General features: G+C 31.9%; 4 protein-coding genes across 12 annotated transcripts; 3 read left to right on the top strand and 1 right to left on the bottom strand.

Annotated features, from left to right (window-relative positions):
- The first annotated feature begins 90 nt into the window (after positions 1 to 90).
- Positions 91 to 5,863, top strand: LOC108343430 (oligopeptide transporter 4). Its single transcript, XM_017581706.2, has 6 exons — positions 91 to 719; positions 1,418 to 1,515; positions 2,747 to 3,313; positions 3,810 to 4,062; positions 4,591 to 4,773; positions 4,899 to 5,863. Exons 1-6 carry the CDS (start codon positions 210 to 212, stop codon positions 5,511 to 5,513), a joined length of 2,226 nt encoding a protein of 741 aa, XP_017437195.1. The 5' UTR covers positions 91 to 209; the 3' UTR covers positions 5,514 to 5,863.
- Positions 5,864 to 7,472: 1,609 nt separating this feature from the next.
- LOC108341214 (uncharacterized) lies at positions 7,473 to 17,578 on the bottom strand. 9 transcript variants are annotated; one of them, XR_008249849.1, is made up of 3 exons: positions 17,344 to 17,578; positions 17,174 to 17,241; positions 7,473 to 7,689 (listed from the first exon to the last, which is right to left on the bottom strand). XR_008249849.1 is itself a non-coding variant. In XM_017578892.2 (2 exons), exons 1-2 carry the CDS (start codon positions 17,416 to 17,418, stop codon positions 12,867 to 12,869), a joined length of 345 nt encoding a protein of 114 aa, XP_017434381.1. In that variant the 5' UTR covers positions 17,419 to 17,578; the 3' UTR covers positions 12,807 to 12,866. The 9 variants fall into 9 exon arrangements, 1 of the variants encoding a protein (XP_017434381.1); XR_008249846.1 differs by having other exon boundaries at positions 7,532 to 7,689; positions 17,174 to 17,263; XR_001833292.2 differs by lacking the exon at positions 7,473 to 7,689 and adding an exon at positions 12,807 to 13,136.
- On the top strand, positions 11,331 to 20,941 carry LOC108341213 (oligopeptide transporter 4). Its single transcript, XM_017578891.2, has 6 exons — positions 11,331 to 12,029; positions 12,101 to 12,198; positions 18,204 to 18,764; positions 19,145 to 19,397; positions 19,924 to 20,106; positions 20,232 to 20,941. The coding sequence occupies exons 1-6, from the start codon at positions 11,346 to 11,348 to the stop codon at positions 20,844 to 20,846; spliced, it is 2,394 nt and encodes a 797-aa protein (XP_017434380.2). The 5' UTR covers positions 11,331 to 11,345; the 3' UTR covers positions 20,847 to 20,941.
- Positions 20,942 to 26,348: 5,407 nt separating this feature from the next.
- On the top strand, positions 26,349 to 26,903 carry LOC108342510 (heat shock 70 kDa protein, mitochondrial). The gene has a single exon (XM_017580295.2). The coding sequence runs from the start codon at positions 26,364 to 26,366 to the stop codon at positions 26,901 to 26,903; it is 540 nt and encodes a 179-aa protein (XP_017435784.1). The 5' UTR covers positions 26,349 to 26,363.
- The last annotated feature ends 390 nt before the right edge of the window (positions 26,904 to 27,293 follow it).

The following is a 27,293-nucleotide window of genomic DNA, read 5'->3' on the forward strand; positions in this document are numbered from 1 at the left end:
TTAACACATTTTGAAATAGATTATCATTTAATATTTTTGTTGAAGGAGTGTGAACATTTTTTAGTAGTGATTGGAAAAAAAAGGATCTACCCTACAGAAGGACTTGACAGGTGGAAATCCAAATCCTTTTCATTTTATATCTTCCAAATCCAACGTAACAGAACACACTGATAATTTTTTCGCATCACCCAAGACCACTCTCTCTGACCATGACCACCGTTTCTGACCCAGAGAAGCCGGTCACGGCCCAAGTGCCAGACGAAGAAGACGACGACGTTTCTCCAATCGAACAGGTCCGTCTCACGGTCACCAACACAGACGATCCGACCCAACCCGTATGGACCTTCCGGATGTGGTTCCTGGGTCTCCTCTCCTGCTCCCTCCTCTCCTTCCTCAACCAGTTCTTCGCCTACCGTACGGAGCCTCTCATCATTACTCAAATCACCATTCAAGTTGCCACACTCCCTATTGGCCACTTCATGGCCGCAGTTCTTCCCGAAACCAAGTTCACTGTTCCCGGGTTCGGGTCCAAGACATTCTCCTTCAACCCGGGCCCGTTTAACATGAAGGAGCACGTCCTCATTACCATCTTCGCCAACGCCGGAAGCGCTTTCGGAAACGGGTCGCCCTACGCTGTTGGTATCGTGAACATTGTCAAAGCTTTTTACGGACGCAGTATCTCCTTTTTCGCTTCTTGGCTCCTCATCATTACTACACAGGTTACTCTCAACTACACTTCATTCACCTACTAATTGTTTTAATTACTTTAATTATTCTTAAACTATTCTCCAATTACTATAAAATCATATATAATTATCCAAGATTCGTCTTCTCCCACCGGTCCTTTTCACGATGGTTGTAATGATTTGCCGATTTCATGCTATTATTTTAATCAAGTCTTTTGCGTCTCTTTTGTAAATTCTATTCGGCATATATTAATTTTTTCCCTCTTGACCCCAGTTGAATCATTTGATTCAAACTTTATATTTTGTTAAAAAATAAAGTAATATTCTGTAGAAAAATAATACGGATTTAAAATTTTCATATAATCTTCTCTATTTGAACTCTTTTTCTTCTATATTTTTTTAATCAATTGTACAAGTACTCGTTCAAGTCAATGATAACAACAATTTTCTAGAGTTCCTGTATGTAAGAGAATAATTATTTTTTTATAATTATCATGTTGTGTAAAGTAACGTATATATAATTTTCTAATTTGGAGTTTAATTTAATGTATCGTAATCACTGAAGTGCTGTGCAACTAGCAAAACTCATTGAATACTTAGTTTAATTAGATTTTTAATGACTATGTTATCAGTACATAGAAAGTATTTAATCGATTTTTGTAGATGACTAAAATTGTGAAAAATGTTGACAAAATAAATTTAATTGGCCTTAATTGACGGCGCGTTTGCAGGTACTAGGATATGGATGGGCCGGATTACTGAGGAAATACGTGGTGGAACCGGCCCATATGTGGTGGCCCAGCACCCTCGTCCAAGTTTCACTTTTCCGGTATGTCATATACTTCCTATTGCGTTTTTTTATCCTAATGTTTTTATCATTTTTTACAAGCATCTTTCTTTTCACTGTACTATTGTATTATATTTTCTATGAGTAGTAAAATGAATTCTTTTAATACTTATAATTTATATTTCTTCAAAATTCAATGATGCACATAGTACACTTGCTGGTAGAATGTTTTGTAATATGCACATGTTCCTTACATCCCCGCAGTAAATATTTATAGAGCGTGGATAGATTTAAACAAAAGGGAGAGTTTATTAATACCTCTAATGTAAAGTTACCCAATAAATGAACCTGACTTGAATTTTAGATAAAGTTCACTCACAAAAAAAGCAATTTGTATGAGGGTAAAGTGCAAGTGGGTGGGGGATTCATTATTTGTGTATAAAAATAGTTTAGCCAAATCGTCACTGATTTTCCTAGAATGCGTAAAGTGAGGAAAACACATAAAAGAAGACTTTGTTCAAATAAAGACACTGAGCTGGGACAGCTGGTTTCTAAGATTCTAGTCTAACTATAGCACAGTTGACTTTAGAACTACCCCACAGTTGACTACATTAACGTTAATATCAAACATTTAATCTCACTTTTTTCTATTGTTTAAACATGTGGTTCTGAATTGATCAATATTAAGCATAACAGCTATGTGCAGACGACTTACGACACTAAGAAGCAGCAGCATGTGACCCGTCGTGCTAGTTTCGCAATCAATTTTGAATTTATATTTTTTAAAAAGGAAGATATAATTTAATATTTACAAGATCCTTTGTCATCTTTATTTTACTTGACTTGGATTCTGATATGGACTACCGATACAAGATTTTTTATCATCACTGTTTTACTTGACTTGAACTCTGATATATTGAAAATGACAACCCATATATAGGAAACATTTTTTTTTATAATACAGACTATTTGATTTTGACCAATTGCTGATAACATGCAGTCAAAACTTGATAACTCTTTTAAACGTGTCAAATGGTGATCCTTGTGTGGATGTTTAAGATGGTCTTATACACCTTTAAGGAAGTAGGACATGAAACTCGTATATCTGTAGCTTTATGAGCTGTGTAGTACTGTTCGAGAAATAAGTATGTAACAAGGGAAACATGTGCGAAGCAATAAAAGTTTCACATGCAATCACATAGTGTGCAGACTCTGTATTTTGATGTACTAACGAATCACTATACTTACATAAATGAATTCTTGATATACGCAGAGCATTGCATGAGAAAGATGACCCAGGACTTACATCACGGTCCAAGTTTTTCTTTATTGCACTATCATGCAGTTTTTTGTGGTACGTGGTCCCTGGATACTTGTTCACAACGCTCACAAATATCTCATGGGTGTGTTGGATATTCTCCAAGTCAGTCACAGCTCAGCAGATAGGATCAGGCATGAGGGGGCTTGGAGTTGGAGCCCTCACACTTGATTGGGCTGCTGTGGCATCATTCTTGTTCAGCCCTCTTATATCACCCTTCTTTGCCATTGCCAATGTTTTTGTGGGTTATGCATTAATAGTGTATGTCGTTACTCCTATAGCATATTGGGGCCTCAATGTGTACAATGCCAATAGGTTTCCCATTTTCTCCTCACACTTGTTTACAGCCCAAGGTCAAAGGTACAACATATCTGCCATTGTAGACAATCATTTTGAGTTGAATGTTGCAGAGTATGAAAAGCAAGGTAGAATTCATCTCAGTGTGTTTTTCGCTCTCACTTATGGCTTTGGATTTGCCACCGTAGCATCCACCCTCACACATGTGTTCTGCTTCTACGGAAGGTAATACCCCTCAAATTATTTTTCTGTGATGCTTAATTTCTTACTGTGTTAATTTAGTACGATGAGAGTTAAAAAGACTGATGTTATTGCATTTGAAATTCTGGAATAAAAATATAGTAGAATGTGTTAAATTCTAAATTGCTCAGGTTGTAAAAATTTGAATGTGATTTAATGTAATGTATACTCTACAGTTGCATGTTCTGCAAAGCAATAAATGTCTTACATTTGAGAAATTATTCTCAGAACACTAGATTAGACAATATACTTATATAAGCTGGAGCTTAATAAATTATATGGTTTACAGGATATATAACTTGAAAAGTTGTGTCAACTCAGGTTAGAATCATATTACGTTTTCCACAATTTTCTTGAAGTTCATATGCAATGTCTTAACATGTAACTCCATGAAACATTACCACAACAGTTTATATTTTTTAGACTATCAGGTATATCATCAAACAAAATATTGTATGTTGATGTATAACCAAATATGCAGGGAGATTATGGAGCGCTATCGTGCTTCTTCCAACGGGAAAAAAGATATTCACACAAAATTGATGAAAAGATACCAAGACATACCTTCCTGGTGGTTTTATTTATTGCTGTTTGTGACCCTTGTGGTTTCTCTCGCACTATGCATCTTTCTCAACGACCAGGTTCAAATGCCGTGGTGGGGACTTCTCTTTGCTGCAGCCCTAGCTTTCGGATTTACCCTTCCTATTAGCATCATCACTGCCACCACAAACCAGGTTAGAGACTACAACTTTTGCACCTCGTTACGTGGTAGCACATGACATATATAGTTGTGCAGAAATTAAACTTGACTAGAAAGACCACGGATGGTATAGATCGAGCTACAAGCCAATTCATCATAGGATTTCTAATGTTATTTCAAATACTAACTGTGCTAAAAAGATTGAGCTTTTCCATACACATATGATATATTTTTTTTCTCATGTTTACCCTCGAAATGATACGAATATACACACATTTCAATTTCATATAGATAAACAATTACTTTCTGAATTGACATGGAATTAGAAAACTTCATCTTTTCACGTGTCTCGTGACAAAACTAGATACAATAATGCTTAAAAGGCTTTCTCGATGGTTACTTCAGAATTTAAGAACAATGTGAGATAAGATGAAAATAGAGCATTTACGTCTTGTATTTAATTTTAGCTCAAGAGCTTTCCTGGCGTTTAAAACTAGGTTCGTTGTTCATGGGACCACAACATTTGAAGTTTTAACTATCGCCCTCTTTGTTGTGTGTTCAGACACCAGGATTGAATGTCATCACTGAGTATGTCTTTGGTCTCATTTACCCGGGAAGACCGATTGCAAATGTATGCTTCAAAACTTTTGGTTACATCAGCATGGCCCAGGCTGTCTCTTTCCTCGCTGATTTCAAACTTGGGCACTACATGAAAATCCCTCCAAGATCAATGTTCTTAATTCAGGTACGCTCTTGAAGCACACACACAAAAACAGCTCACCTTGTATATATGCCGACAAAGATAATGCATTTATATTCTGTAGTTTTTGTACAGTAAATTTATTGACACATGTATATACGCATGCATAGTTCATAGGTACAATGCTAGCTGGAACCATCAACATTGGGGTAGCATGGTGGTTGCTGAACTCCATAAAGAACATATGTCATGACGATCTCCTTCCAGAAGACAGTCCCTGGACATGCCCAGGTGACCGTGTATTCTTTGATGCATCAGTTATTTGGGGCCTTGTGGGACCAAAGCGGATCTTTGGTTCTCTAGGAAACTACAGTGCATTGAATTGGTTTTTCCTTGGAGGTGCATTGGGACCTATAATTGTTTGGCTATTGCACAAAGCATTTCCAAAAAATTCATGGATTCCACTGATAAACCTCCCAGTTCTCCTAGGAGCAACTGCATATATGCCACCAGCAACACCATTGAACTACAATTCATGGATTTTGATTGGGACAATTTTCAACTTCTTTATCTTCCGTTACAGAAAGAAGTGGTGGCAAAGGTACAACTATGTTCTGTCAGCGGCACTTGACAGCGGAGTTGCTTTTATGACGGTCTTGCTCTACTTCTCATTGGGTTTGGAAAACAAGAATCTAAATTGGTGGGGAAATGATGGAGAACATTGTCCACTCGCAGTTTGCCCAACTGCAAAAGGCGTAATCGTTGATGGTTGTCCCGCAAAGTAATGATACCACTTGTTTGTAGCACATGCAAAATGTAAAAAATAAAAGACCTATACTTTGAATTCAAGTAAATAGCAAGCGTCGCATGGTTCATAGCACTTGTCATTGGATATGGACTGCTTTCTTAGTGTGTTGTATAATTAGTGACAGAAAAGGTTAGTAATTTTGAGTATTACATGATTCACGTTTCTATAATTTATTCTCTTTCAAAATAGTTACTCTTTTTTAAAAAAAGTTTTATCTACCACCACATTTCTTGTATTTTTAATGTTTAGCAAAGATTGTGGACGTTGTGCCTGTAATTAAAGTTTCATTGAGGTGTGAGATGCGCTTCCAGTGTAATTTTATTTTTATTAATCGTGTATGGTTATTATATATATATATATATATATATATATATATATATATATATATATATATATATATATATATATATATATATATATATATATATATATATATATATACATGTAATTTTTGTTATTATTTGGGATTCGGTTGTCATGACTTATTCCTTATTTGATAATTAAGAATGTGATTAATTTGTCAAAACTTGACAAAATCTTTATTAATTTTTTCCCCAATAAATCCAATCAAATAGATAGAGAAAACGTTTAGGAGTGTTGATAATAATAAAATAATAGTTGGACTGTTTTATTGAGTTTTATGTTTTTGAGTTTCTATGTTGTCGGATTGATAGGACGTGGAGTTTCTATGAAATGCTTACATTTTCTCTATTTGTGAGTCACAAGGCATAGTTACAAGCATGTCTTTGCTTTTGGATAACTTTTGGTTGACATACTTTTAGTTATAATTTTGTCATTAATTAATGACATCATTATTAGCTTAGCGAAATTACTATTACCTTAAATGAAATATAATTACAATTGTAATATTTTATAATTCTGATACTAAAACTTTTATATAAGTTGAGCTATTTTTATCAATAAAAAAATAAAAAATTGAGTTTTATTTAGAATATTAGAGTTTATCTATTTTAACTTTATGAAAGTGACTCTCCTAAACTTTTGGTTTTATCAAAGCTCTTTCATTTATTTGTGTGTTTAAACTCTTAGACTTATCTTTTATAATTCAAAGTGTAATGTCTATCAATTTTTACTCTATATTCTTATCTATTTTTATTTTCTCGTTTTAATCACCAAATAACAATTTATTTAACTTAATTTTTACCAATCACATTTTATTTCAATATAATTTTATCATTTTTTTTTCAATTTAATGAAATAACTCATTTTACATTTATCATATTCTATTTTATTTTTCTTTTATGATTAATGGGAAAATGGTAATTTTTTTATTTTAACAATTAAACACTTTTTAATTTATCAATCTCATCACATCATTAAGAAACTTTCATAAACTCTTATCTTAAATTCTTTCATTTCTTACCGTATTTTTCTTAATCCAAATAATCCCACGTTCACATCTCTTTCCTCTTAAATCAACTCTCTTAAATTTGTTTTTAGAAACAAACGTTTTTTTTATAATGACCAGTGATTTGTGTGAAAGTCAGAATCATACACAAACTTTCAAATCCAAATTCATTTTGCAATTGAATGCAGTTTAATAGTACAAAATGTTAAAGTTCTAAATAAAGTTTGATAAAAATATAAAAGTTTCATAAATAATTGTCTCTACCCTAAAGTGTGATGTATGTTAACAAAATGTTTAATCTATATTTTTTAGACACAAGCTAATGCATTTGAATTCAATAATCGTGTGTCGTTAAAAATATGTAACAAGTGATTGAAGTTATGATAAATCTTTGTGTGAGTAATAAATTATTTTATAAATATATTAGTGATTTGTGTAACATCCCAAAAATACAGTAAACACTATATAGTAGAATTAATTACATTTAATGATAAGCCAAATCAGTCTTAATTAACGAAAGTAAAGGTTCCGGCCGAACGACCTTACAAGAAGCTAAATACAAAAACAACGTTCGACCCAAGCATACCTGACCGAACGGTTTACAAAACAGAAATACCGAACGGTCAATTAATAAAAAGGGGTCGTTCTAAAAGCAGAACAATAAAATGTATAAACTAAACATCTAACCGAACGCACTACTGTTCGGCCTTCACTTCAACTTCCACGAGGTTTGCATCCTCCAAATTTTCTTCTTCCAGAGTTTCCTCAAGCAACGCCTCTCCATCTGCTCACATCCACACGGATGATCATCGCATAGACAGGACGGACGTACAAGGACAGGACAACACAATGAAAATACCTAGGGTAAGCTTATTGAATTTAATTCAAGTAAAACACACATTTCATAACATATCAATCAGATCAATAATTCCCAACATATAATTTAATCCATTCATTTACTCAATCAATTCTTGATACTAGACTGACCGTCCGGACTGTATGAATCTTGTGTAGCTACTACGTTCGTGCACCCGGGTGATGTAGTAACTGGAATTCTCATCAGCTGCCACCCGAGGTTAGTCCGTTCCGTCCAAAGTACTCCTAAGGACTAGGACCTCCTGCCGTTCCCACACATGATGTACCCCCTCTACGTGAGGACGAGTACTCACGGAACATCAGGATGAAACGTCGGCCAAGCTTTGTCCACATTCATACATTACTAATCACAACTTTCATCCAAGAGTCATTCCTCCCTGGAACGCTCGTTCAAAATCCACAACCATAATTTCATTTCTTATACCGTTCGCACATTACAGTTTTCCACATTAATATCAATTAAATATTTCGTTCCACTTTCATAAAATGACGAGCGTTCAACCCTCTTCAAAATGAGGACGAACGTTAACACGATACAGAGGAATCTTCGTTTCTGAACAGAAGGAAACGAACACCTTTCCAATGACGGACGTTGTGACCACTTGAATCAGTTAAATGAACTGATTCTAGAACAATTCAAATGATACTTAGAATAATTTAAGTACCATAACTATAGATCGAATCCAAATGGACAGAGACACCACAAGGTGTTTAGATACTGATACAGAGTACGATTTAATCAAAGAGACTAACCGCCAGTCAATGACCGAACGCGGTAATGGATATTTATTGAAGTTTTGGACGAACGCTACTGATCTTTCGGACGAACGCTATTTGCACTAGTTTGTTGATTCAGGATAAGAACGAACGTTCGGTATAAGACCGAGCGTCACACATAACGTACGCTTTGGGTCGAGACCAATCGCTGTTTCAAAATTATAGAAAGAGGGATTTATATAAGACGAGATGGTAAAGTTATATTTTTTAACAAAATGACTATGTGTCCGAATGTGTATTTTCAAGCTTCTCAAATTCTCACACAACACTCAGGATATCTACGTTTGGCCGAACGCTCAAACGTAAGACTAATATAAGAGGGCGTTCGTCCTCAATGAGTATTCTTTCCAAATGAAAGAATTCTGTTTTTCAAGGGAATTACTAAGAATACCGAACGGTCAAGGACCGTTCGATAACGAACGTTTATTATCATAGAATTTCATATTCAAAATCTCACTTACAGTAAACTCGTTTTCCAGTATAACTTTCATACATTTAACTACTCTTATCATAGTACATTTCATAATTCTCATATATCATCTCATCATCCAAATCATATACCAAAGATCAATTAACACATATTTCATGCTTCATAAACTCATATAATGTCATACATCACAACACATACACAAGAATTAAACTTAATAAGCTCCCCTTACCTGGATTCGTGAACGAACGTACTAAATCACTCTTCGCCTAACTGAGCTCCCTTCTACCCTTACGTTCCACTCTTCTTCAAACTAATTTCTAACATTAAATAAACCAACAGAGACTTAGACAGGATAACAGCATGCAACCGGAGCTGGGTTTGCATGTATCAGAAAACGAACGGCTAGGTATAAGGAAACTTACCAGTTTCAGAATTCAAATGTATTCGGTTCAAAGTGAAGCTTAAGACGCCGGGAGTGCTTCTATGGTTTCTGAAACGTGAACGGAGAAGAGAAAGGACGAGTTTCAATAGAGAGAAGGTAGAGGTTTCTAGAGAGAAGGTGGAGAATTGGAAAATCAGAATTTTGGGGAAGGAGAAGAAGCATGCAGAAGAGTGGGAAGAGGGTTTTCAGAAAAATCATTTTCCCTTCCCACGTAGGACGAGCGTCCATTCTCCTGCTGCCACTTGTACTCCACTAACTGGTTCCAGATTATTGTTTAACGACACCTGGCGTCCGTGTGCAAAGTTTGGGTGCGTTTTTAATGAATTCAGAACAGGGTTTGGGCGCATTAAATGCGATTTAACAGGTGGGGTTTGGGTGTATAATTACGGGCCTGACAATTTGTGCCATGGATATGAATTCAACTTCTTTTAATACTATTTTACATGACATATTAATCACATTGATAATTTTTAATTTGTTTATCACACCATACTCATAATAAAGTTAGATTAATTAAACGATAATAAAAAAATAAATAAACTTAGACAATATAACCATCTTTATATCTAGTTGTTGAATGTTGATTTTGCGTAAAATAATAAATGAAAAACAACTAAAAATGTCACATCATGACACTAGTTTTACAAAATGGATTTTTGTTGTTGTTGTTAATGTTCCAAAACCTTTTAATTTAAATTTATTTTATTAAAATGAGAACATATATTTACTACTGTGATTTTAATTTTACCATATTACATTTAACTAGCAATAATTTGATTAATTAATTAAATTATCTAAAATTATAAAAATGAAAATTACAACATTATATTCAACTGTTTTTTTAATCTAGTAAACCAAATTCAAAAAATTACACCCAATAAAATAACCACAACTAAACATAAAAAGTGATTTCTAAAAAAGTTATTTCCAAACTTGCAAATTAAACAAAAAGTACAAGCATTGAAAAAAAAATCATAAGTAATAAATTAGTGTACTAAATCACAACTCTTTCAAAAAATTTGTTAAAAATATAAAAAAGCATCGATAAGCACGAATAAAAAAATGTAAGAAATGAAAAAAGAAATCAAAGTAAAATTACGCTGTACAAGACGACTTCTTCATTTTGTTTTTCCAAACACGTGGCAATTTTTTTTTTTTAAAAGTTTACATAAAAGCAAATTGCACAGTTAATTTACACAACAAATTGCCATCTCAAAAGTCTGGAAAACCTAAAATAATCTTAACAATAAGACCTTTTTATTTATTAATATAATAAAAATTTATATTAAAATGTATTATAATTTTATTTAAAATTTATTTTTCAATTTTTTGTGATACAAGATTATATATTAACTTATCATAATTAATTAATATTTATTTTTCAATAAATAATAAAATCAATTGCGACATTATTAATCATAAATAATTTTTTTATGGGTTTTATGGTTTTCTGAAATTGTTAACATTATTCCATAATATATATATATATATTGTATTATTAAATTTTAATTGATTTTATTATTTTTCAATCCTATATTTTTATTTGAAATGTTTAATTATGTGAATAAATTTAATATATCAATATCCAACAAATCATAATATTTTTTTAAGGTTTAAATATTTTTCAAATGTCTAAAATAATTCATTGAAGAAATCTATAGCACTGATTTTTAAAAGACGTAAAATAAGAACTTTACTTGCATTCCTATAATATATATAGTTTGTTCATGTGGTGGAGTGAAATTGCATTTCAAAATCTTGAATAAAAAGATAATAATTAAATTTTGTAGAGAAAAACCAACTTTTTTTTAAGCAGACAATGAAATGACAGTGGAAACGATTCTTTCAAACACATCTTTTTCTCTTCTTTACGTCCATATTAAAGACAGCTCACTCTTCCCCGAAACGTGTATGCATGGAAAGATCTTGTGAGAGACTTGGAAGACTAATCTGCGACTTTTCCATGGTCAACTCCGATGGAAAACTCGAACTCTTTCCTTATATTACAATTTCCAAATCTAGCCGAACAGAAAACAGCACTTCCAAACTTTTCGAAACCTTGATCAAGCGTAAAAACATATCGTCTCTTACATTACACCACAGCATGTGGTCCGACACAGAGAATCCAACCACTAGTGAAGCGGACGAAGGCGAGGTGTCTCCCGTTGAGGAGGTTCGTCTCACGGTACCCACCACTGACGACCCGACCCAACCTATATGGACCTTCCGTATGTGGTTCCTGGGTCTCCTCTCCTGCTCCTTCCTCTCCTTCACCAACCAGTTCTTCGCCTACCGCACCGAGCCTATTGTCATAACACAGGTCACCGTTCAGGTTGCTGTCCTCCCCGTCGCGCATTTCATGGCCGCGGTTCTACCCAAGACAAAGTTCACAATCCGCGGGTTCGGGTCCAGGACCTTCTCCTTCAACCCGGGTCCGTTTAACGTGAAGGAGCACGTGCTCATTACCATGTTCGCCAACGCCGGAAGCGCTTTCGGAAACGGGTCTCCGTACGCAGTTGGCATCGTTAACATTATCAAAGCCTTTTACGGACGCAGCATCTCCTTTTCCGCCTCTTGGCTTCTCATCGTTACTACACAGGTTAGAGGCGTGAATCACTCGTTCACTCACTCACTCGCTGACTCACCATGATAAGATGCGTTTGTGTGCAGGTGTTAGGATACGGGTGGGCTGGGATACTGAGGAAATACGTGGTTGAACCAGCCCATATGTGGTGGCCCAGCACCCTCGTCCAAGTATCGCTTTTCCGGTAAGTCAATCAAAATTATTTTCGACTATTATTTTTCAATCAATTCATAATTTATATCTTCCCAATTATTTTAATAGTTTAGTGTCAGTATATACACTGTTTTAAACTATAAACCAATCAAAATTATTATCGACTTTTTTTTAAACGCTAATTATAAAACTTAACAAATATATAAAATAATAATTTATTTTTAAATAAACTTTTTAACATAACTGATATGTAAAAATTATTTTCTCTTATTTTACTATTGCTTTTATCAATAGAGTGAACAATTTAAAATAAACGATTTATTAATTTTTATTAAATAAAAAGAAAATAGAAAAATCTCATGTTGAAACAGAAAACAATATTTAAGATAGGTTTAATGTTTCGATAGGTCTTTAATTTTGGTTTTAGGTTTCTTTCTTTTTCGTCGTCTCAATTGAGTTCTTATTTTTCTAAAATTGAATCATAGAAGGATTTGCCGTCAAATTGAAGTTAAGGAGGATGTTACGTGACATGCTGATGATGTCTTTTTAAATTACGTGACATTAAAAACGTGTCTGAAGTGTATTTTTTTAATTTGTGAATTAAAAAATGAAGAGCAAAGAAGAAAATTAAAATTTAAATAAGGACAAAGTGGTCAAAAGAATCTAAATTAACCTTTCTGTGTAATTGCCAATTCGAAATCAGACTTCATACCAGGGTTCGTGAGAGAAAACAATGCTTTGTGGATTCAGAGGAAGAGGAGGAATGGAGCTTGGTGATGAAATGGTTAAGATAATCATAGGGCATGATGGAGCAAAGTCTCCATTTGAGATTGGACATGACCCAAAGCTCCATTCTTTGAATCGTTTTGGGAGCAAAGATGGAGTTGAGTTCGAAGCAGGTCCAATAAGAACGGGACATGAAGAGAGGCATGCCACTAGTAGAAGCTGAAAAGGCCACCCACTCGATTGCTGCCACAAAATGAAAGTAAATTAAAATAAAAAATTATAAAATAATAAACAATAACAATGTCTAACTTTATCCCTAAAAAGCGTTACATTTTCGAGAGAAAAAACGAAAGAAGAAAAGTGCATTACGGGAAGAGAACATAAAGAGAGGAAACAGTCCAAATAGTTGATGGAGAGAAACGTAGTCATCGGAGAAAACTTGTAGAATGTTTGAATCTCCATTGCCAAAAACAAATCACTCGTTCATGCATCTAAACCAAAGTGCTTCTCCCAATCTCTCACGAACCCTAATTCGAAGTTTTAATCTTCTTCCCAAATCTGATTTCGAATTAGCAATTGCACAGAAAGGGTTGCTGCAGTTAATTTATATTATTTTGACCACTTTACCCTTATTTAAATTTTAATTCCCCTCTCTTTGCATTCCATTTTTTAATTCACAAATTAAAAAAATACACTTCACACACGTTTTTAATGCAACGTCATTTAAAAAGACACTCTCAGCATGTCATGTCAAGTAACATTCTGTTTGATTCAATTTTACAAAATAAGAACCCAAACACCGAAAAAGAAAAAGACTTATTTGAGATTATTGACAAAAATAGGGAATTACCAAAACATTAAACCTTTAAAATAAATAAAACAATTGAAAGACGAAAATATTAAAATTTAAAAAAAATAAAAAGTAATTTGGTGGTCTAAGAACTAACATAACAATTTGTCAGAGAAAAAATTACCACTTGATGATCAAATCATTAACAGTTTAGTTACATATTTTTTAAAACTATATATTAATGTATTATTGTATTGATAGATTGAATTATAGCGAGAAGAAGGTGGTTGAAGTATTATTTTCCAACAATACAGAAAGACTTACAAAGTATAAGAGAAGTCAATAGCTACGGGGCCATATAAACCCTAATCAACGCATAGTACTACTAATCAACGCATAGTACTGATAGCTATAGGCTCCTAGTCTAGTTGGACTTATTGTTGCATAAAACGTCAAAGGCTATTACTTCTGTTCCGGAACACAATTCTTCCACTAAATATTTGATTAGTTCTCTCTTCATTTCTCAATTTTCATTTTGCATCTCTAAAATATTATAAATACCTTTATCAGCATTTGAAAATCCATTAAAAAATTTACTTAACTAACACTCAGACTCCGGTTAAAAAATTTGGTTAAGAAATTTATTTAACAGACTTTTGAACATGATTAAGGTTTTTTAATTTACTTATTTTGTTTTTATTTAATAATAATAATAATAATAATAAAACATATTAAAAAATTAAAAATTTATATTTTTAATTAAAAATTTATTTATTTAAATTTAATAATAAAAAAATTGTTTCTTTTAATATAATAAATATTTAATTAATTTAATATTTTTCATATAACTAAATATAAATTAATATTTTAATTTATAAAATATTTATTATAAAAAATAAAAATAAATATATTATAAAATAAATAAAAAACTTAAAAAAATAATACGGTTAATTAAATTTAGATTATTCAATATGTTATCATATTTCCAAATACGGTTAATACATTTTTATAATTTTTTAATATGTTTTATTTATTTTTGTTTAATACATAATATTTTAATTTAAAATATTAAATTTTATTTTATAATTTTTTAATATGTTTTATTATTATTAAATAAAGAAATAAATTAAAAGAAGTTAAAAAAAAAACTGCTTAACGAAAGCGTTAAGGTTTATATGGTTTTTAAAATTTTATATATTTTATTTCTTTTAATATTACTATTATTGTAACATCCCATCTTTAATAGTAAAATACTACTAAAATGAATATTACATATATGATAAATTAATTAATATAAGAAACAAACCTACAAAAGACAATATCTACACATGTAGATTCGTCCGACTTCTTTACTGAATCCCCTCAAACACCTAACAATGAAGTAACTGAAACAGATGTCTCCCTAAGCTCACACCAATCAGGTGATCATCGCAAAAGAGAAAACATACAAGGACAGACAACAAAAAAGCAAGGGTAAGCTAGTTTAAAAAAGATTAATCATATACTCATTTACTAAGTTTCATACAAGCATACTTATTCATTCACACCACATAACTCTTCATACATAACACCACACTGAATTTGACCGTCCGGACTTAGAATGATTGTCGAGCTATGGCGGGTTGTGCACTTGTGGTACTCATTTACTAAGTTTCATACAAGCATACTTATTCATTCACACCACATAACTCTTCATACATAACACCACACTGAATTTGACCGTCCGGACTTAGAATGATTGTCAAGCTATGGCGGGTTGTGCACTTGTGGTGGCTTCTACTGCTTTGCAAAATCATTGCCAATGGGTTTCACCCTACCACACTCACGAGATTAGTCCGTCATCACTCACCTTGGGTCATATTGGAAGTATCCAAGACTAGGACCTCCTGCTACTCCTCACCACATGGATCAATCCTCTCTACTTGAGAATGAAAGACCATTGGAGTTTTAGGATAACCCCCAAGACTGAGCTCTTGCATTCATTCTAAACATACTTGAAACTCAACAAGAGACTTCACTTTGGATCACAACATAAGACACCACCATGTAACCTCCCTGTGAGGTCCATGGAATTACGTCCATAACATAGGGCACCACCATGTAACCTCCCTTTGAGATCCATGGAATTACGTCCATAACATAGGACACCACTATGTAACCTCCCTTTGAGATCCATGGAATTACGTCCATCAACCATACTTTGAAAATCACATACTTTCACTTTGAACCCATACTTCAAGTCTTTGATAATTATAAAATCCATTACATATAATCTTTCACTTTTACATTGCATACAAACATAGATATAATACTAATTATACTTCAAAAGACTACAAACAACTTAACAAGTCATCAAAAATCACATGAAACCATTCTATGTACATTAACAGACAATAACAGTCCAAAAAGAACCACTAAACAACACAAAACCCCTTAAACTCATACTTAGACATGGAAAACAACTTTGAAACCATCACCAACAATTCCGGAAAGGTCCAAAACCCCCAAAACGACCTAAAGGACATCCAAAACGCACATTCAGAACCCTGAAAACCACCCAAAACTGGTGTAGTGGCGTCCAGTACGACAATAATCGATTATCACATCTGATAATTGATTATTGACGAGAGCATTGAAGGAAATATGACCCTCTCACTAGAATAATCGATTATCAAGTGAGATAATCGATTATTCTTATCAGTTTTGACAACAACCTGGTTTTTCTGGTTTTGGTGCATCTTAGACATATTCAAATGATCAATTTAGAATTTGTAACACTAATATTGATATGAAACATGTTTATAGATGAAAGTAGAGTATTGCATTGGTTATTTAGATAGGAATTATATGTACCAAACCAACTCAATAACTCAACCTCCAAAAGAGACTAAAAACCAACCTAAGATGCAACTTTCACCTTCATGACAGATTTTCACTGGTTTGAACCTCTATCCAAGTCCTAATTAGTATCATAACCTATTCAAAACTCTGCAAAACATATTAAACCCCTTACTTCAAAATCTCACTACTCAAAACCCTATTTTTTCACTAAAAACACTCTAAACTTCAACTATACACTACCTTTTCGTTACAAATTAGATTTCAATCATCTTATACTTCCAACAAGTCTTAATTTACCTCATGACAGCACCTCAAAACAATTTTCTCACATCAGCCCCAAATTCCTACACTCACATATGAAACCCCCCGCCCCCTTTTTAGGCTTAAAACTCAATAATTTGACCAACTCTCACTCCAATCACTTGAGTTCAGTTTTCAAACATCAAACCAACATTATCACACAAAATCTTAACAGCATAGAACATCAATTTCACACCATTCCAATCATACACACATCATACTATCAAGATCACAAATTAACATACACATTATACACCTAATCATACATATTTCTCAAAATCATCTATAAATCATAGAAATACTAAATTTATAATAATAACACCACTAAACATGGTCTAGCTTCCCTTACCTAAAACTCTTCTTCTTCACGGCAACACTCAAGATCACGAGACGTGGAAGGAAATCCTCTTTGAAACCCTAAACCCCAAATCACCACAAACTAAAAAGAGGAAAGAAACCCCAAATTCAAACCCTAAAACGATCGGAAAAAACTTCGTATCAGAGTCACCAGAAACTCACCGTGAAGAAGTCGCAACTCCATTGTCGTGAAGAGAACGCCGTTGCCGTCACACTCCCAAACAGAGACAGTTGCATCACAAAGAGAAATGAGTTTCCTCCTGCAATTCCTTTTCCCTCAATCCCACATCCTTCTATGACCCTAGGGTTTTAAGAGAAATAAAAAAAGAAAAAGGGAAAGTGAGGAGAGAAGAAAAAGAAGATAGGAAGGAGAATGACAGAGGAAAAGAAAGAAAGAACGAGTTTTTACAATTATTATTATTACTGATATTATTATTATTATTAATATTGTTATTATTATTAATATTATTATTATACTAATATTTTTATTGTTATTAAAAAAACTAAAATAAAAAAACTTTAATCCGCGTTTCAAAACTGGTTAAATTGGGAGTTAAATAAACTCGTTAATCGGCTTTCGAACATTGGTGGGTACTGATATTTTAGAGGTGCAAGATGAAGATTGGGAGCCACAGGGAGAACTGCTCCAAACTTTTTCATGCTCTTTTTACATTTACTGTTTGATTCTTTAATCTCTCTTTCTTTATAAAAATAAAAATTAATTTTTTCAACAAACAAAATATCCCTGAAAATGGATTACGAACCTGTTAAAGTGATATAAAAAAAGTATTTACCTTAAAATAACTTCTGAAGCTTATTGATGTTTGAACAAGGTTGGACCTATGAGAGGGTGGAAGTGGTGTGGGTGCACTTGAGTTGAAATATGTTTGGTGTTGTAATTTCAGATCGATTGTGGATCATTTAGACTTACCATGGATTTTCTATGGGTGGATGAATTAGTAATATAAAAAGTTTGGTTTTACCTTTGTCATGTCATACTTATAGATATTGTTGAAATGCAGAGCAATGCATGAGACAGATGACAATAGAGCAAGAACAAAGTTTTTCTTCTTTGCACACTTATGCAGTATTTTGTGGTACGCGGTCCCTGGATACTTGTTCACAACGCTCACAAATATCTCATGGGTGTGTTGGATATTCTCCAAGTCAGTTACAGCTCAGCAAATAGGGTCAGGCATGAGGGGGCTTGGAGTTGGAGTCCTCACACTTGATTGGGCTGCTGTGGCATCATTCTTGCTCAGCCCTCTTATATCACCCTTCTTTGTCATTGCCAATGTTTTTGTGGGCTATGCATTGATAGTCTATGTTGTTACTCCTATAGCATATTGGGGCCTCAACGTGTACAATGCCAATAGGTTTCCCATTTTCTCCTCACACTTGTTTACAGCCCAAGGTCAAAGGTACAACATATCTGCCATTGTAGACAATCATTTTGAGTTGAATGTTGCAGAGTATGAAAAGCAAGGTAGAATTCATCTCAGTGTGGTTTTTGCCCTCACTTATGGCTTTGGATTTGCCACCATAGCATCCACTCTCACACACGTGTTCTGCTTCTATGGAAGGTAATGCCACTCAAATTATTTTGCCCTGATGCTTAATTTCTTACTGTATTAACCTATCAAAATTATTAAAGAACATCTATGTCATTAATACCTTTACAGTTGCATATTATGCAAACCAAAATGTATAATATTTGTCAAATTATTGTCAGACGTAGATAAAAAATGTACTCATATAAGCTAGAGCTTTGTAAATTATATGCTTTACATGATAACTCACACTTGTGTAATATCATGTTAAAGCAAATATTTTTCCACAATTTTCTTAAAGTTCATGTCCAGTCTCTTAATAAGTAACACCATGAAGCAACTAAAGCTCAAAATGAAACATTATGCCAACCATTTATATTCCTTTAGATTATTACGTATAACTAAACATGCAGAGAGATTATGGATCGCTATCGTGCTTCTTCCAACGAGGAAGAAGATATTCACACAAAATTGATGAAAAGATACAAAGACATACCTTCCTGGTGGTTTTATTTATTGTTGGTTGTGACCCTTGTGGTTTCTCTCGCACTATGCATCTTTCTCAACGACCAGGTTCAAATGCCGTGGTGGGGACTTCTCTTTGCTGCAACCCTAGCTTTCGGATTTACCCTTCCTATTAGCATCATCACTGCCACCACAAACCAGGTTAGAGACTACAACTTTTGCACCTCGTTACGTGGTAGCACATGACATGTATAGTTGTGCAGAAATTAAACTTCACTAGAAAGACCACGGATGGTATAGATCGAGCTACAAGCCAATTCATCATAGGAATTCTAATGTTGTTTCAAATACTAACTGTGCTAAAAGCTTGAGCTTTTCCATACGTATATGATATATATTTTTTCTCATGTTTACCCACGAAATGATATGAATATACACACATTTCAATTTCATATCGATAAACAATTACTTTCTGAATTGACATGGAATTAGAAACTTCATCTTTTCACGTGTCTCGTGACAAAACTAGATACAATAATGCTTAAAAGGCTTTCTCGATGGTTACTTCAGAATTTAAGAACAATGTGAGATAAGATGAAAATAGAGCATTTACGTCTTGTATTTAATTTTAGCTCAAGAGCTTTCCTGGCGTTTAAAACTAGGTTCGTTGTTCATGGGACCACAACATTTGAAGTTTTAACTATCGCCCTCTTTGTTGTGTGTTCAGACACCAGGATTGAATGTCATCACTGAGTATGTCTTTGGTCTCATTTACCCGGGAAGACCGATTGCAAATGTATGCTTCAAAACTTTTGGTTACATCAGCATGGCCCAGGCTGTCTCTTTCCTCGCTGATTTCAAACTTGGGCACTACATGAAAATCCCTCCAAGATCAATGTTCTTAATTCAGGTACGCTCTTGAAGCACACACACAAAAACAGCTCACCTTGTATATATGCCGACAAAGATAATGCATTTATATTCTGTAGTTTTTGTACAGTAAATTTATTGACACATGTATATACGCATGCATAGTTCATAGGTACAATGCTAGCTGGAACCATCAACATTGGGGTAGCATGGTGGTTGCTGAACTCCATAAAGAACATATGTCATGACGATCTCCTTCCAGAAGACAGTCCCTGGACATGCCCAGGTGACCGTGTATTCTTTGATGCATCAGTTATTTGGGGCCTTGTGGGACCAAAGCGGATCTTTGGTTCTCTAGGAAACTACAGTGCATTGAATTGGTTTTTCCTTGGAGGTGCATTGGGACCTATAATTGTTTGGCTATTGCACAAAGCATTTCCAAAAAATTCATGGATTCCACTGATAAACCTCCCAGTTCTCCTAGGAGCAACTGCATATATGCCACCAGCAACACCATTGAACTACAATTCATGGATTTTGATTGGGACAATTTTCAACTTCTTTATCTTCCGTTACAGAAAGAAGTGGTGGCAAAGGTACAACTATGTTCTGTCAGCGGCACTTGACAGCGGAGTTGCTTTTATGACGGTCTTGCTCTACTTCTCATTGGGTTTGGAAAACAAGAATCTAAATTGGTGGGGAAATGATGGAGAACATTGTCCACTCGCAGCTTGTCCAACTGCAAAAGGTGTAATAGTTGATGGTTGCCCCGTAAAGTAGTTGTAGGTTTTATGCCTCTTAATGGTTTCATTACAATATCACACACACTTGTTTGTAGCATAGGCAAAGTGCAAAATATTGAAGACCTTAATATTAAAGTAAATAGCTAGCATCACATGGTGTATAACACTTATAGTTGAATATAGATGTGCTTTCTTCTTACTATGGTATATAATTAAGGAAAAACATTCTTTGACAACAGAAAATCCATTTGACATTGTTATGAGGTGTAAAATTATCATAAAGAAATGAAGTTTTTAATTTATAAAGAAAAAGAAAGAGTGAACAGTGATGAAGGATAGTAAATGAAAATAAAATCTGTTCTGTCAAAATATTAGTGTTTCTATAAAATATTATTTGAAAATTTTTGTTTAGAAAATAAATATAAAATTAGAAGCGGGAGCTTTTCTATGTAAATTTTTTAATATTTTTTAAATTTTAAGAAGTTTGAGTATTATAAAATTTATTTTTCCTCTTGTTAAATACTTTGAAAAAAAAACATTTAAAACTCTAACTAAATTTTGATTTAATATGTGTAAGACTTTGGTTTCCAAAAGACTAAATTCCGAGTAGAAATAAAGTCATGTTAGATCTATAAATACTAGGCACAATGTATTATGTGACATCCGGACACTGACGAGGGCGGGGAGTGATCGTCGGTGCAAGAGACATGGTGCAGGGGCACAGACAAGGAGCGGCTCCTGGCAGGCTTCCAGTGGAAGGGACACATGGACGAATCGAACATACACCAGAATGAGAGGGATCTGGAGACTGTATAGGTATGAGACTATACAGTTGAAGGATAGCTTAAAGGGATTGATTTGGCTACTCATATCACCAAATGCATTTACTTTTCCGTAGCCTAACTCATAAGAACTCCATGGTTAAGCGTGCTTAGCCTAGTAATTTGGGGATATCTTTTAAAAAAATCATTTACATTTTTAAATACGATAAAAATAATTAAATTTATTATAAATATCTTAAATTTCTATATTCTTTAATTTTTATTTTTATATTTCTTTTCAATTTCTATACTTTTTCTATTTTCAAAATTTTTTCAACTTCAATGAAATATTCTATATTTTGCTATATTTTCCAAATTTCCACTTTCATATCTTTTCTAAATATTTAAAAAATTTAGTACTTTTTCTATTTTAAAATTTTTATAAATTTCAATTAAAAAAATTGAATTTTTTTTATATGTTTATGTTTGTTTTCTAACTACAACTTATTTCTAAGCAATAATTTCTATATTTATATAATTTTAAATATTTTTATATTTTTTCTAAATAGAAATTTATATTTTTTTCAAAATGAAAATTTAATTTAAAAAATCTAGTTGAAAAAATAAACAAAAATAAAATGTATGTGTGTCTAACTATAATAAAGATACGAAAGAATCTATTTTAGAAAGAAAAAAATTGTCAAAATTTATAGTAAAGTCTAATTTGAAAAATTATAATTAAAAACATTTAATTATAATTCATTCTCTCACTTATTAAATATATAAAGTTTATCTTTATAAAAAAATTTGAAAAAGTATGTAAAAAATTATACTTTACTCTCACCTAATAAATATGTAAAAACTTATATTGAAAAACACTTTTAATAATAATTTAAATGTGTCCAAAAATACATATTAGAATAGGTAAATAGCTACTATTCTTTAGTTTATAACGACTTCTTATAAGGATAATGAATAATTAACTTCCTTTTACTTAATTTCACTTTATAACATGTTTGGATACAATTTTTTATAAATGTTTATAACAAACGTAGAAAAATAAATAATTAAAATAGAAATGTGCTCCAATACTGAATTTAAAAGTATTATTTATAAAAAAATTGTTATTTTTTTTTATTATGATACATATCTTTTGGTCAATAATTCAAACTGATTGACTAGCGACCAAGTTGATCACTCAAACTTATAGACCAATTAATACACTTTTGAGTCGATTATCATTTGATTAATCATTTTTGACTGATTATCTTTAAGCTTATCACCTTGGATGATCATCTTTGGATCAATCACTTTTGAGTCGATCATCTTGATCGACTAATCATTTAAGTCAACTGACAAATCAACCAATATATTATTGAAACAATTACTAGACAAACCACCAATTGCAAAATAAAAATCAGATTAACACTTAATTAATAATAATTATAAATCAAACAAGTAATCTTGAGTAAGGTATAACTGAATCATGGCAACACAAAATTTAAAATCTATAATAACTATTATAAATAAAAATATAAAATATAAAACTTTACGTACATAACTGTATTTAATACTATTTTAATCACTTGCATTGTTATTTAAACATCATATTAGTTTGTGCAAGTCCTCTCTAAACGATTTTGTACAAAGGAAAGATTTATACCGAGAAAATGTATTAAAAACATCTAATACTGAGAGTAAAAAGATGTTGGTTAATCCAACCAATTTCACCCTCGTTTAATTCATTATCATAGAAACATGATCTACCACAATATTCTAGAGCTTCTTATTTCGAGGTCACATGTCACCAGAAAAAGTTAATAAATTTACAATTATATTTTTCATACAAAAAGCTTATTATAATACTTGTATTTTTTTATTATATCAACCATATATTTCATCCTATATTATTCTAAAATTTTCGCGTGCAGCCCACTGAGAGGTATTAAACTTTTGTTGATCTTAAAACTCATATATCCAAGCTTTAACCAAAGTCCAGTCAAATTGAGCTCATAAATATGAATATTAAAAGCCACCTTTTAAGTTCTGTCCTACTACTTGTTCTAATAGCTTAGTCCAAATTAAACTACCACTTGTAAATCCTTCAAGCAAACAACCACTTGGTCCAGTGTACATTGATTAATTGATTAAAGTAAATAAGAACAAATTAATAAAAAAACATTCACATCTCTGTATCATTAACAAAGACATTCATTTTATTTCTATTTATGCATGTATCAAGATTATACTATATAACTATGAACGAATTGATTTAATCATATAATGTAATCATTTATTTATTTTATATTAAAATAATAACTTTTCAAAAAAGCATATTTTTATTTTTTTTATCAGATAATTTATAATCCAGTGTCAGTATAAATTTTATAATTTTTCAATATATTATAAATACTTATATTTTAATTTTTTTACATTTTGAACTTAATATATATTTTATTTACAATTAATTTAAAAATTTAAAATAAAATAATTGAAGTGAATGCCACTTTATTGAAATATGAGGGTATGATATCTATTAAAAAACATAAAGTATGGGTATTTTTTGTTAAGAATATTAATTTCAAAGCTAATATAAATGTCATTTCACTAAAAAAAAAATATAAAAAACTGTAAACTTTTTAATTTAAAACTAAAAAAAAAAACAAACCTAATTTAAAATAAGCTCTGAAGGAGTTAGATACAATTTCTGATGTTTAGAATAATTTCCAAACACTTGTAGATTGACACATGTATAATTCATGGTTATCAACATGTTGATTGTTAAGTAGTGAAAAGATAAGTGGAAGTTGGAATACTAAGAGGAATATTTTGTTTTCTTAAATGCACAAATATTAATAATTTTTAAGCATTGGAGGTTGCCAAAGCTCCGTGAATTATAAATAACTATATATAACAAGTACTTTTCTCCTACATAATTTATATTCTTGTTTTACTTCTTATAATATAATTATTGCTAACTGACTTCTGAAAAATAACTATTATTTTAATTTATTTTTATAAAATTTAATTACAATTAAGAAATGAAGAAAATGGTAAATTAAAATGTAACTTTTAAATTATTTTTATAATGTTAAATATATATTTTTAATAATTTAGTATATTTCACTTATAAGAATTAAAGTAATTAATATATTTATATTGTTTTATTATGACACTACAATAATATATAGAATTAGAGTCCCAAAATTAGCATTGACTTTCACTGTAACTTTAATAGAGTCGATCAAAATGACACAAAATCATATAAAGAAATAGACATGACTAGTGAATGTTATTGTATCTTCATTAACTAGCGTCTGGAGATCCTAATTCTATTCAATATAAAATAGTATTAATTTTATATTATTAAATATAATATTATTAGAAAAAAGATAATATAAAATTATATTACATTAACTCATTTCTCCTCTATTAGTAACTGGTAAAGGATCGAAATCCTCCTTCTTGTTTGTATTATATAGTGATTTCGCCATTATTGTGTTGTATTATACAGTTATTCTACCATTGTGGTGTTTTATTATATAGTGATGATAGCATATGGGTGGATGGGTGCGTGTGTTGTTAAAAAAAAAATATATTAAATAAAAGTATCATATATTTTCATTATCAAAGTTTTCTTAAATTAGGAAAAAAAAATTGAGATTCATGATTTGTTTTTGTCAAAGAAGTAAATATTTTTTAATATATATGCAACTAATAAAAATAATATGTAGTAATTGGATCTAAGTAGATGTAATAAATAAAAATCATAATTTACCATTTAAGGAGTCTTTTTAATTATTTTTAGAACACATGATACATAATTTGTTGAGTTTTAAAACATTAGAAATAAACATATAATATTGTGATTTACAATCACATTAAAAGTATATAATGGCATGAAATATTGAAATAAATAATAATAACTTCGCTGACGTATATATTTTGATATAAACAAACATTGTTGTTATAGCAATTATGAATTGATAACGAATTTTGTTCTGTCATGATAACGGAAAGAAATAAATAAAGTATACAGATTTTGTTTGGTAAAAATGTGATTATAAGGAATATTATCCTTTCTCCCTCTTTTCTCTCCAAGTCCTACAATCAATGCAACACAATACAAAAACTCTAAAATATGAACACACTAATTCATCAAACATAAAGCTCATTTCTTCTGAAAAGACTTGTAAATCCACCTCAATAATAAGCCTTATGAGACTGTTAGGTAGAAATGAACAATTAAAACACGAAAACATGGTTTGTCATAGCAAAATACATGATGGTGACCAAGTAGTTGAAACTTCTGATAAAAAAGTAAAAAAGATTATATGCACTATTTACTAAATGATTGAGTTTGAACCATAACCAAGAGTAACTTTTATTTTTAATAATTTAGTATATTTCACTTATAAAATTTAAAGTAAGGATTATAATGCAATACTTGAGTTAAACAAAAATAAAAAATAGGTAAACTAAAATATGCTTTGTCATCAATTTCACCCCTTTTCCATTAATTCGTTTTTTCAAGTTCTATAAAGTTGTAGTCAATTTGTTGGAAGTAACTTCATCAGGTCATGGTTATTTTGTTTTAGATAGTTATATTATAATACTTGCATACTGCTTTAGAAAATTCTTTTTAATTTAACATTGAAATCATACGTATACAGTCAATATACACAGTCAAGGTTGTTTAATTAAAGTTCCCAATGAAGTATTGTGTATCTACTGCAATGAAGTATTGTGTATACACTGTTTAGGTTTAAATATACAGGCTTGGAGACAACAAAATGCTTGGAGAATTTGACCTTGTTGGTATTCCTCCTGCTCCCAGAGGTCTTCCTCAGATTGAGGTCACGTTTGACATTGATGCCAATGGTATTGTTACCGTCTCTGCCAAAGACAAGTCTACTGGGAAAGAACAACAAATCACCATTCGGTCATCTGGCGGACACTCGGAAGACGAGATTGAAAAGATGGTCAAAGAAGCAGAATTGCACGCTCAGAAAGACCAAGAAAGAAAGGCTCTTATTGACGTTAGAAATAGTGCTGACACTACTATATATAGCATTGAGAAGAGTTTAGGGGAATACAGAGAGAAGATTCCCAGTGAAGTGGCCAAAGAAATTGAGGATGCAGTTTCGGATTTGAGAAAGGCGATATCTGGGGATAATGTTGATGAAATTAAGTCTAAGCTTGACGCTGCAAACAAAGCTGTATCCAAAATTGGGCAGCACATGTCAGGTGGTTCTAGTGACGGTTCCTCAGCCGGTGGTTCACAGGGTGGGGACCAGGCTTCAGAGGCAGAGTATGAGGAGGTCAAGAAGTGAGGCGAGTATCCCACTACATTCTGATTTATTGTTTAGATCATAAAATCCAAGGCTTGTATGATGAGATCATAGTATATCAGAAAAAATGTTTTTAAGTCTAATTCAATTTCACTCGGTTTGTACGAAGTGGTTTGCGTCTCTCTTATGTAATATGTTATATGTACGAGGTGGTTTCCGTCTCACTTATATAATATGTTATATGTTATGTGTTATATATTATATATTATAATTTGGTGGTCGGTGGACGTGGGACTTCCCACATTTAGCATATCATATAAGGTGACTTATTTTTGTACTAAAGGTTGGAGTCCATTTTTTTTACCTTGAGGTCTTTCCTATATGTAGTACTGGATTATGCTCCTACTTGAATGACGATATTCAAAGTTTTGC

This window comes from Vigna angularis, chromosome 6, assembly GCF_016808095.1.
Source record: "Vigna angularis cultivar LongXiaoDou No.4 chromosome 6, ASM1680809v1, whole genome shotgun sequence".
NCBI classification, from domain to species: Eukaryota; Viridiplantae; Streptophyta; class Magnoliopsida; order Fabales; family Fabaceae; genus Vigna; species Vigna angularis.

Bases quoted from the DNA above. Each gene is read 5' to 3' on its own strand.
- LOC108341213 (XM_017578891.2), top strand. From the start codon at position 11,346: ATGGAAAGATCTTGTGAGAGACTTGGAAGACTAATCTGCGACTTTTCC. The intron at 12,030-12,100 runs GTTAGAGGCGTG...GTTTGTGTGCAG, and splicing joins TTCTCATCGTTACTACACAG to GTGTTAGGATACGGGTGGGC. The intron at 20,107-20,231 runs GTACGCTCTTGA...ACGCATGCATAG, and splicing joins GATCAATGTTCTTAATTCAG to TTCATAGGTACAATGCTAGC.
- LOC108342510 (XM_017580295.2), top strand. From the start codon at position 26,364: ATGCTTGGAGAATTTGACCTTGTTGGTATTCCTCCTGCTCCCAGAGGT.
- LOC108341214 (XM_017578892.2), bottom strand. From the start codon at position 17,418: ATGCAACTGTCTCTGTTTGGGAGTGTGACGGCAACGGCGTTCTCTTCA. The intron at 13,137-17,343 runs GTGAGTTTCTGG...ATTTTGTGGCAG, and splicing joins GGAGTTGCGACTTCTTCACG to CAATCGAGTGGGTGGCCTTT.
- LOC108343430 (XM_017581706.2), top strand. From the start codon at position 210: ATGACCACCGTTTCTGACCCAGAGAAGCCGGTCACGGCCCAAGTGCCA. The intron at 1,516-2,746 runs GTATGTCATATA...TGATATACGCAG, and splicing joins GTCCAAGTTTCACTTTTCCG to AGCATTGCATGAGAAAGATG. The intron at 4,774-4,898 runs GTACGCTCTTGA...ACGCATGCATAG, and splicing joins GATCAATGTTCTTAATTCAG to TTCATAGGTACAATGCTAGC.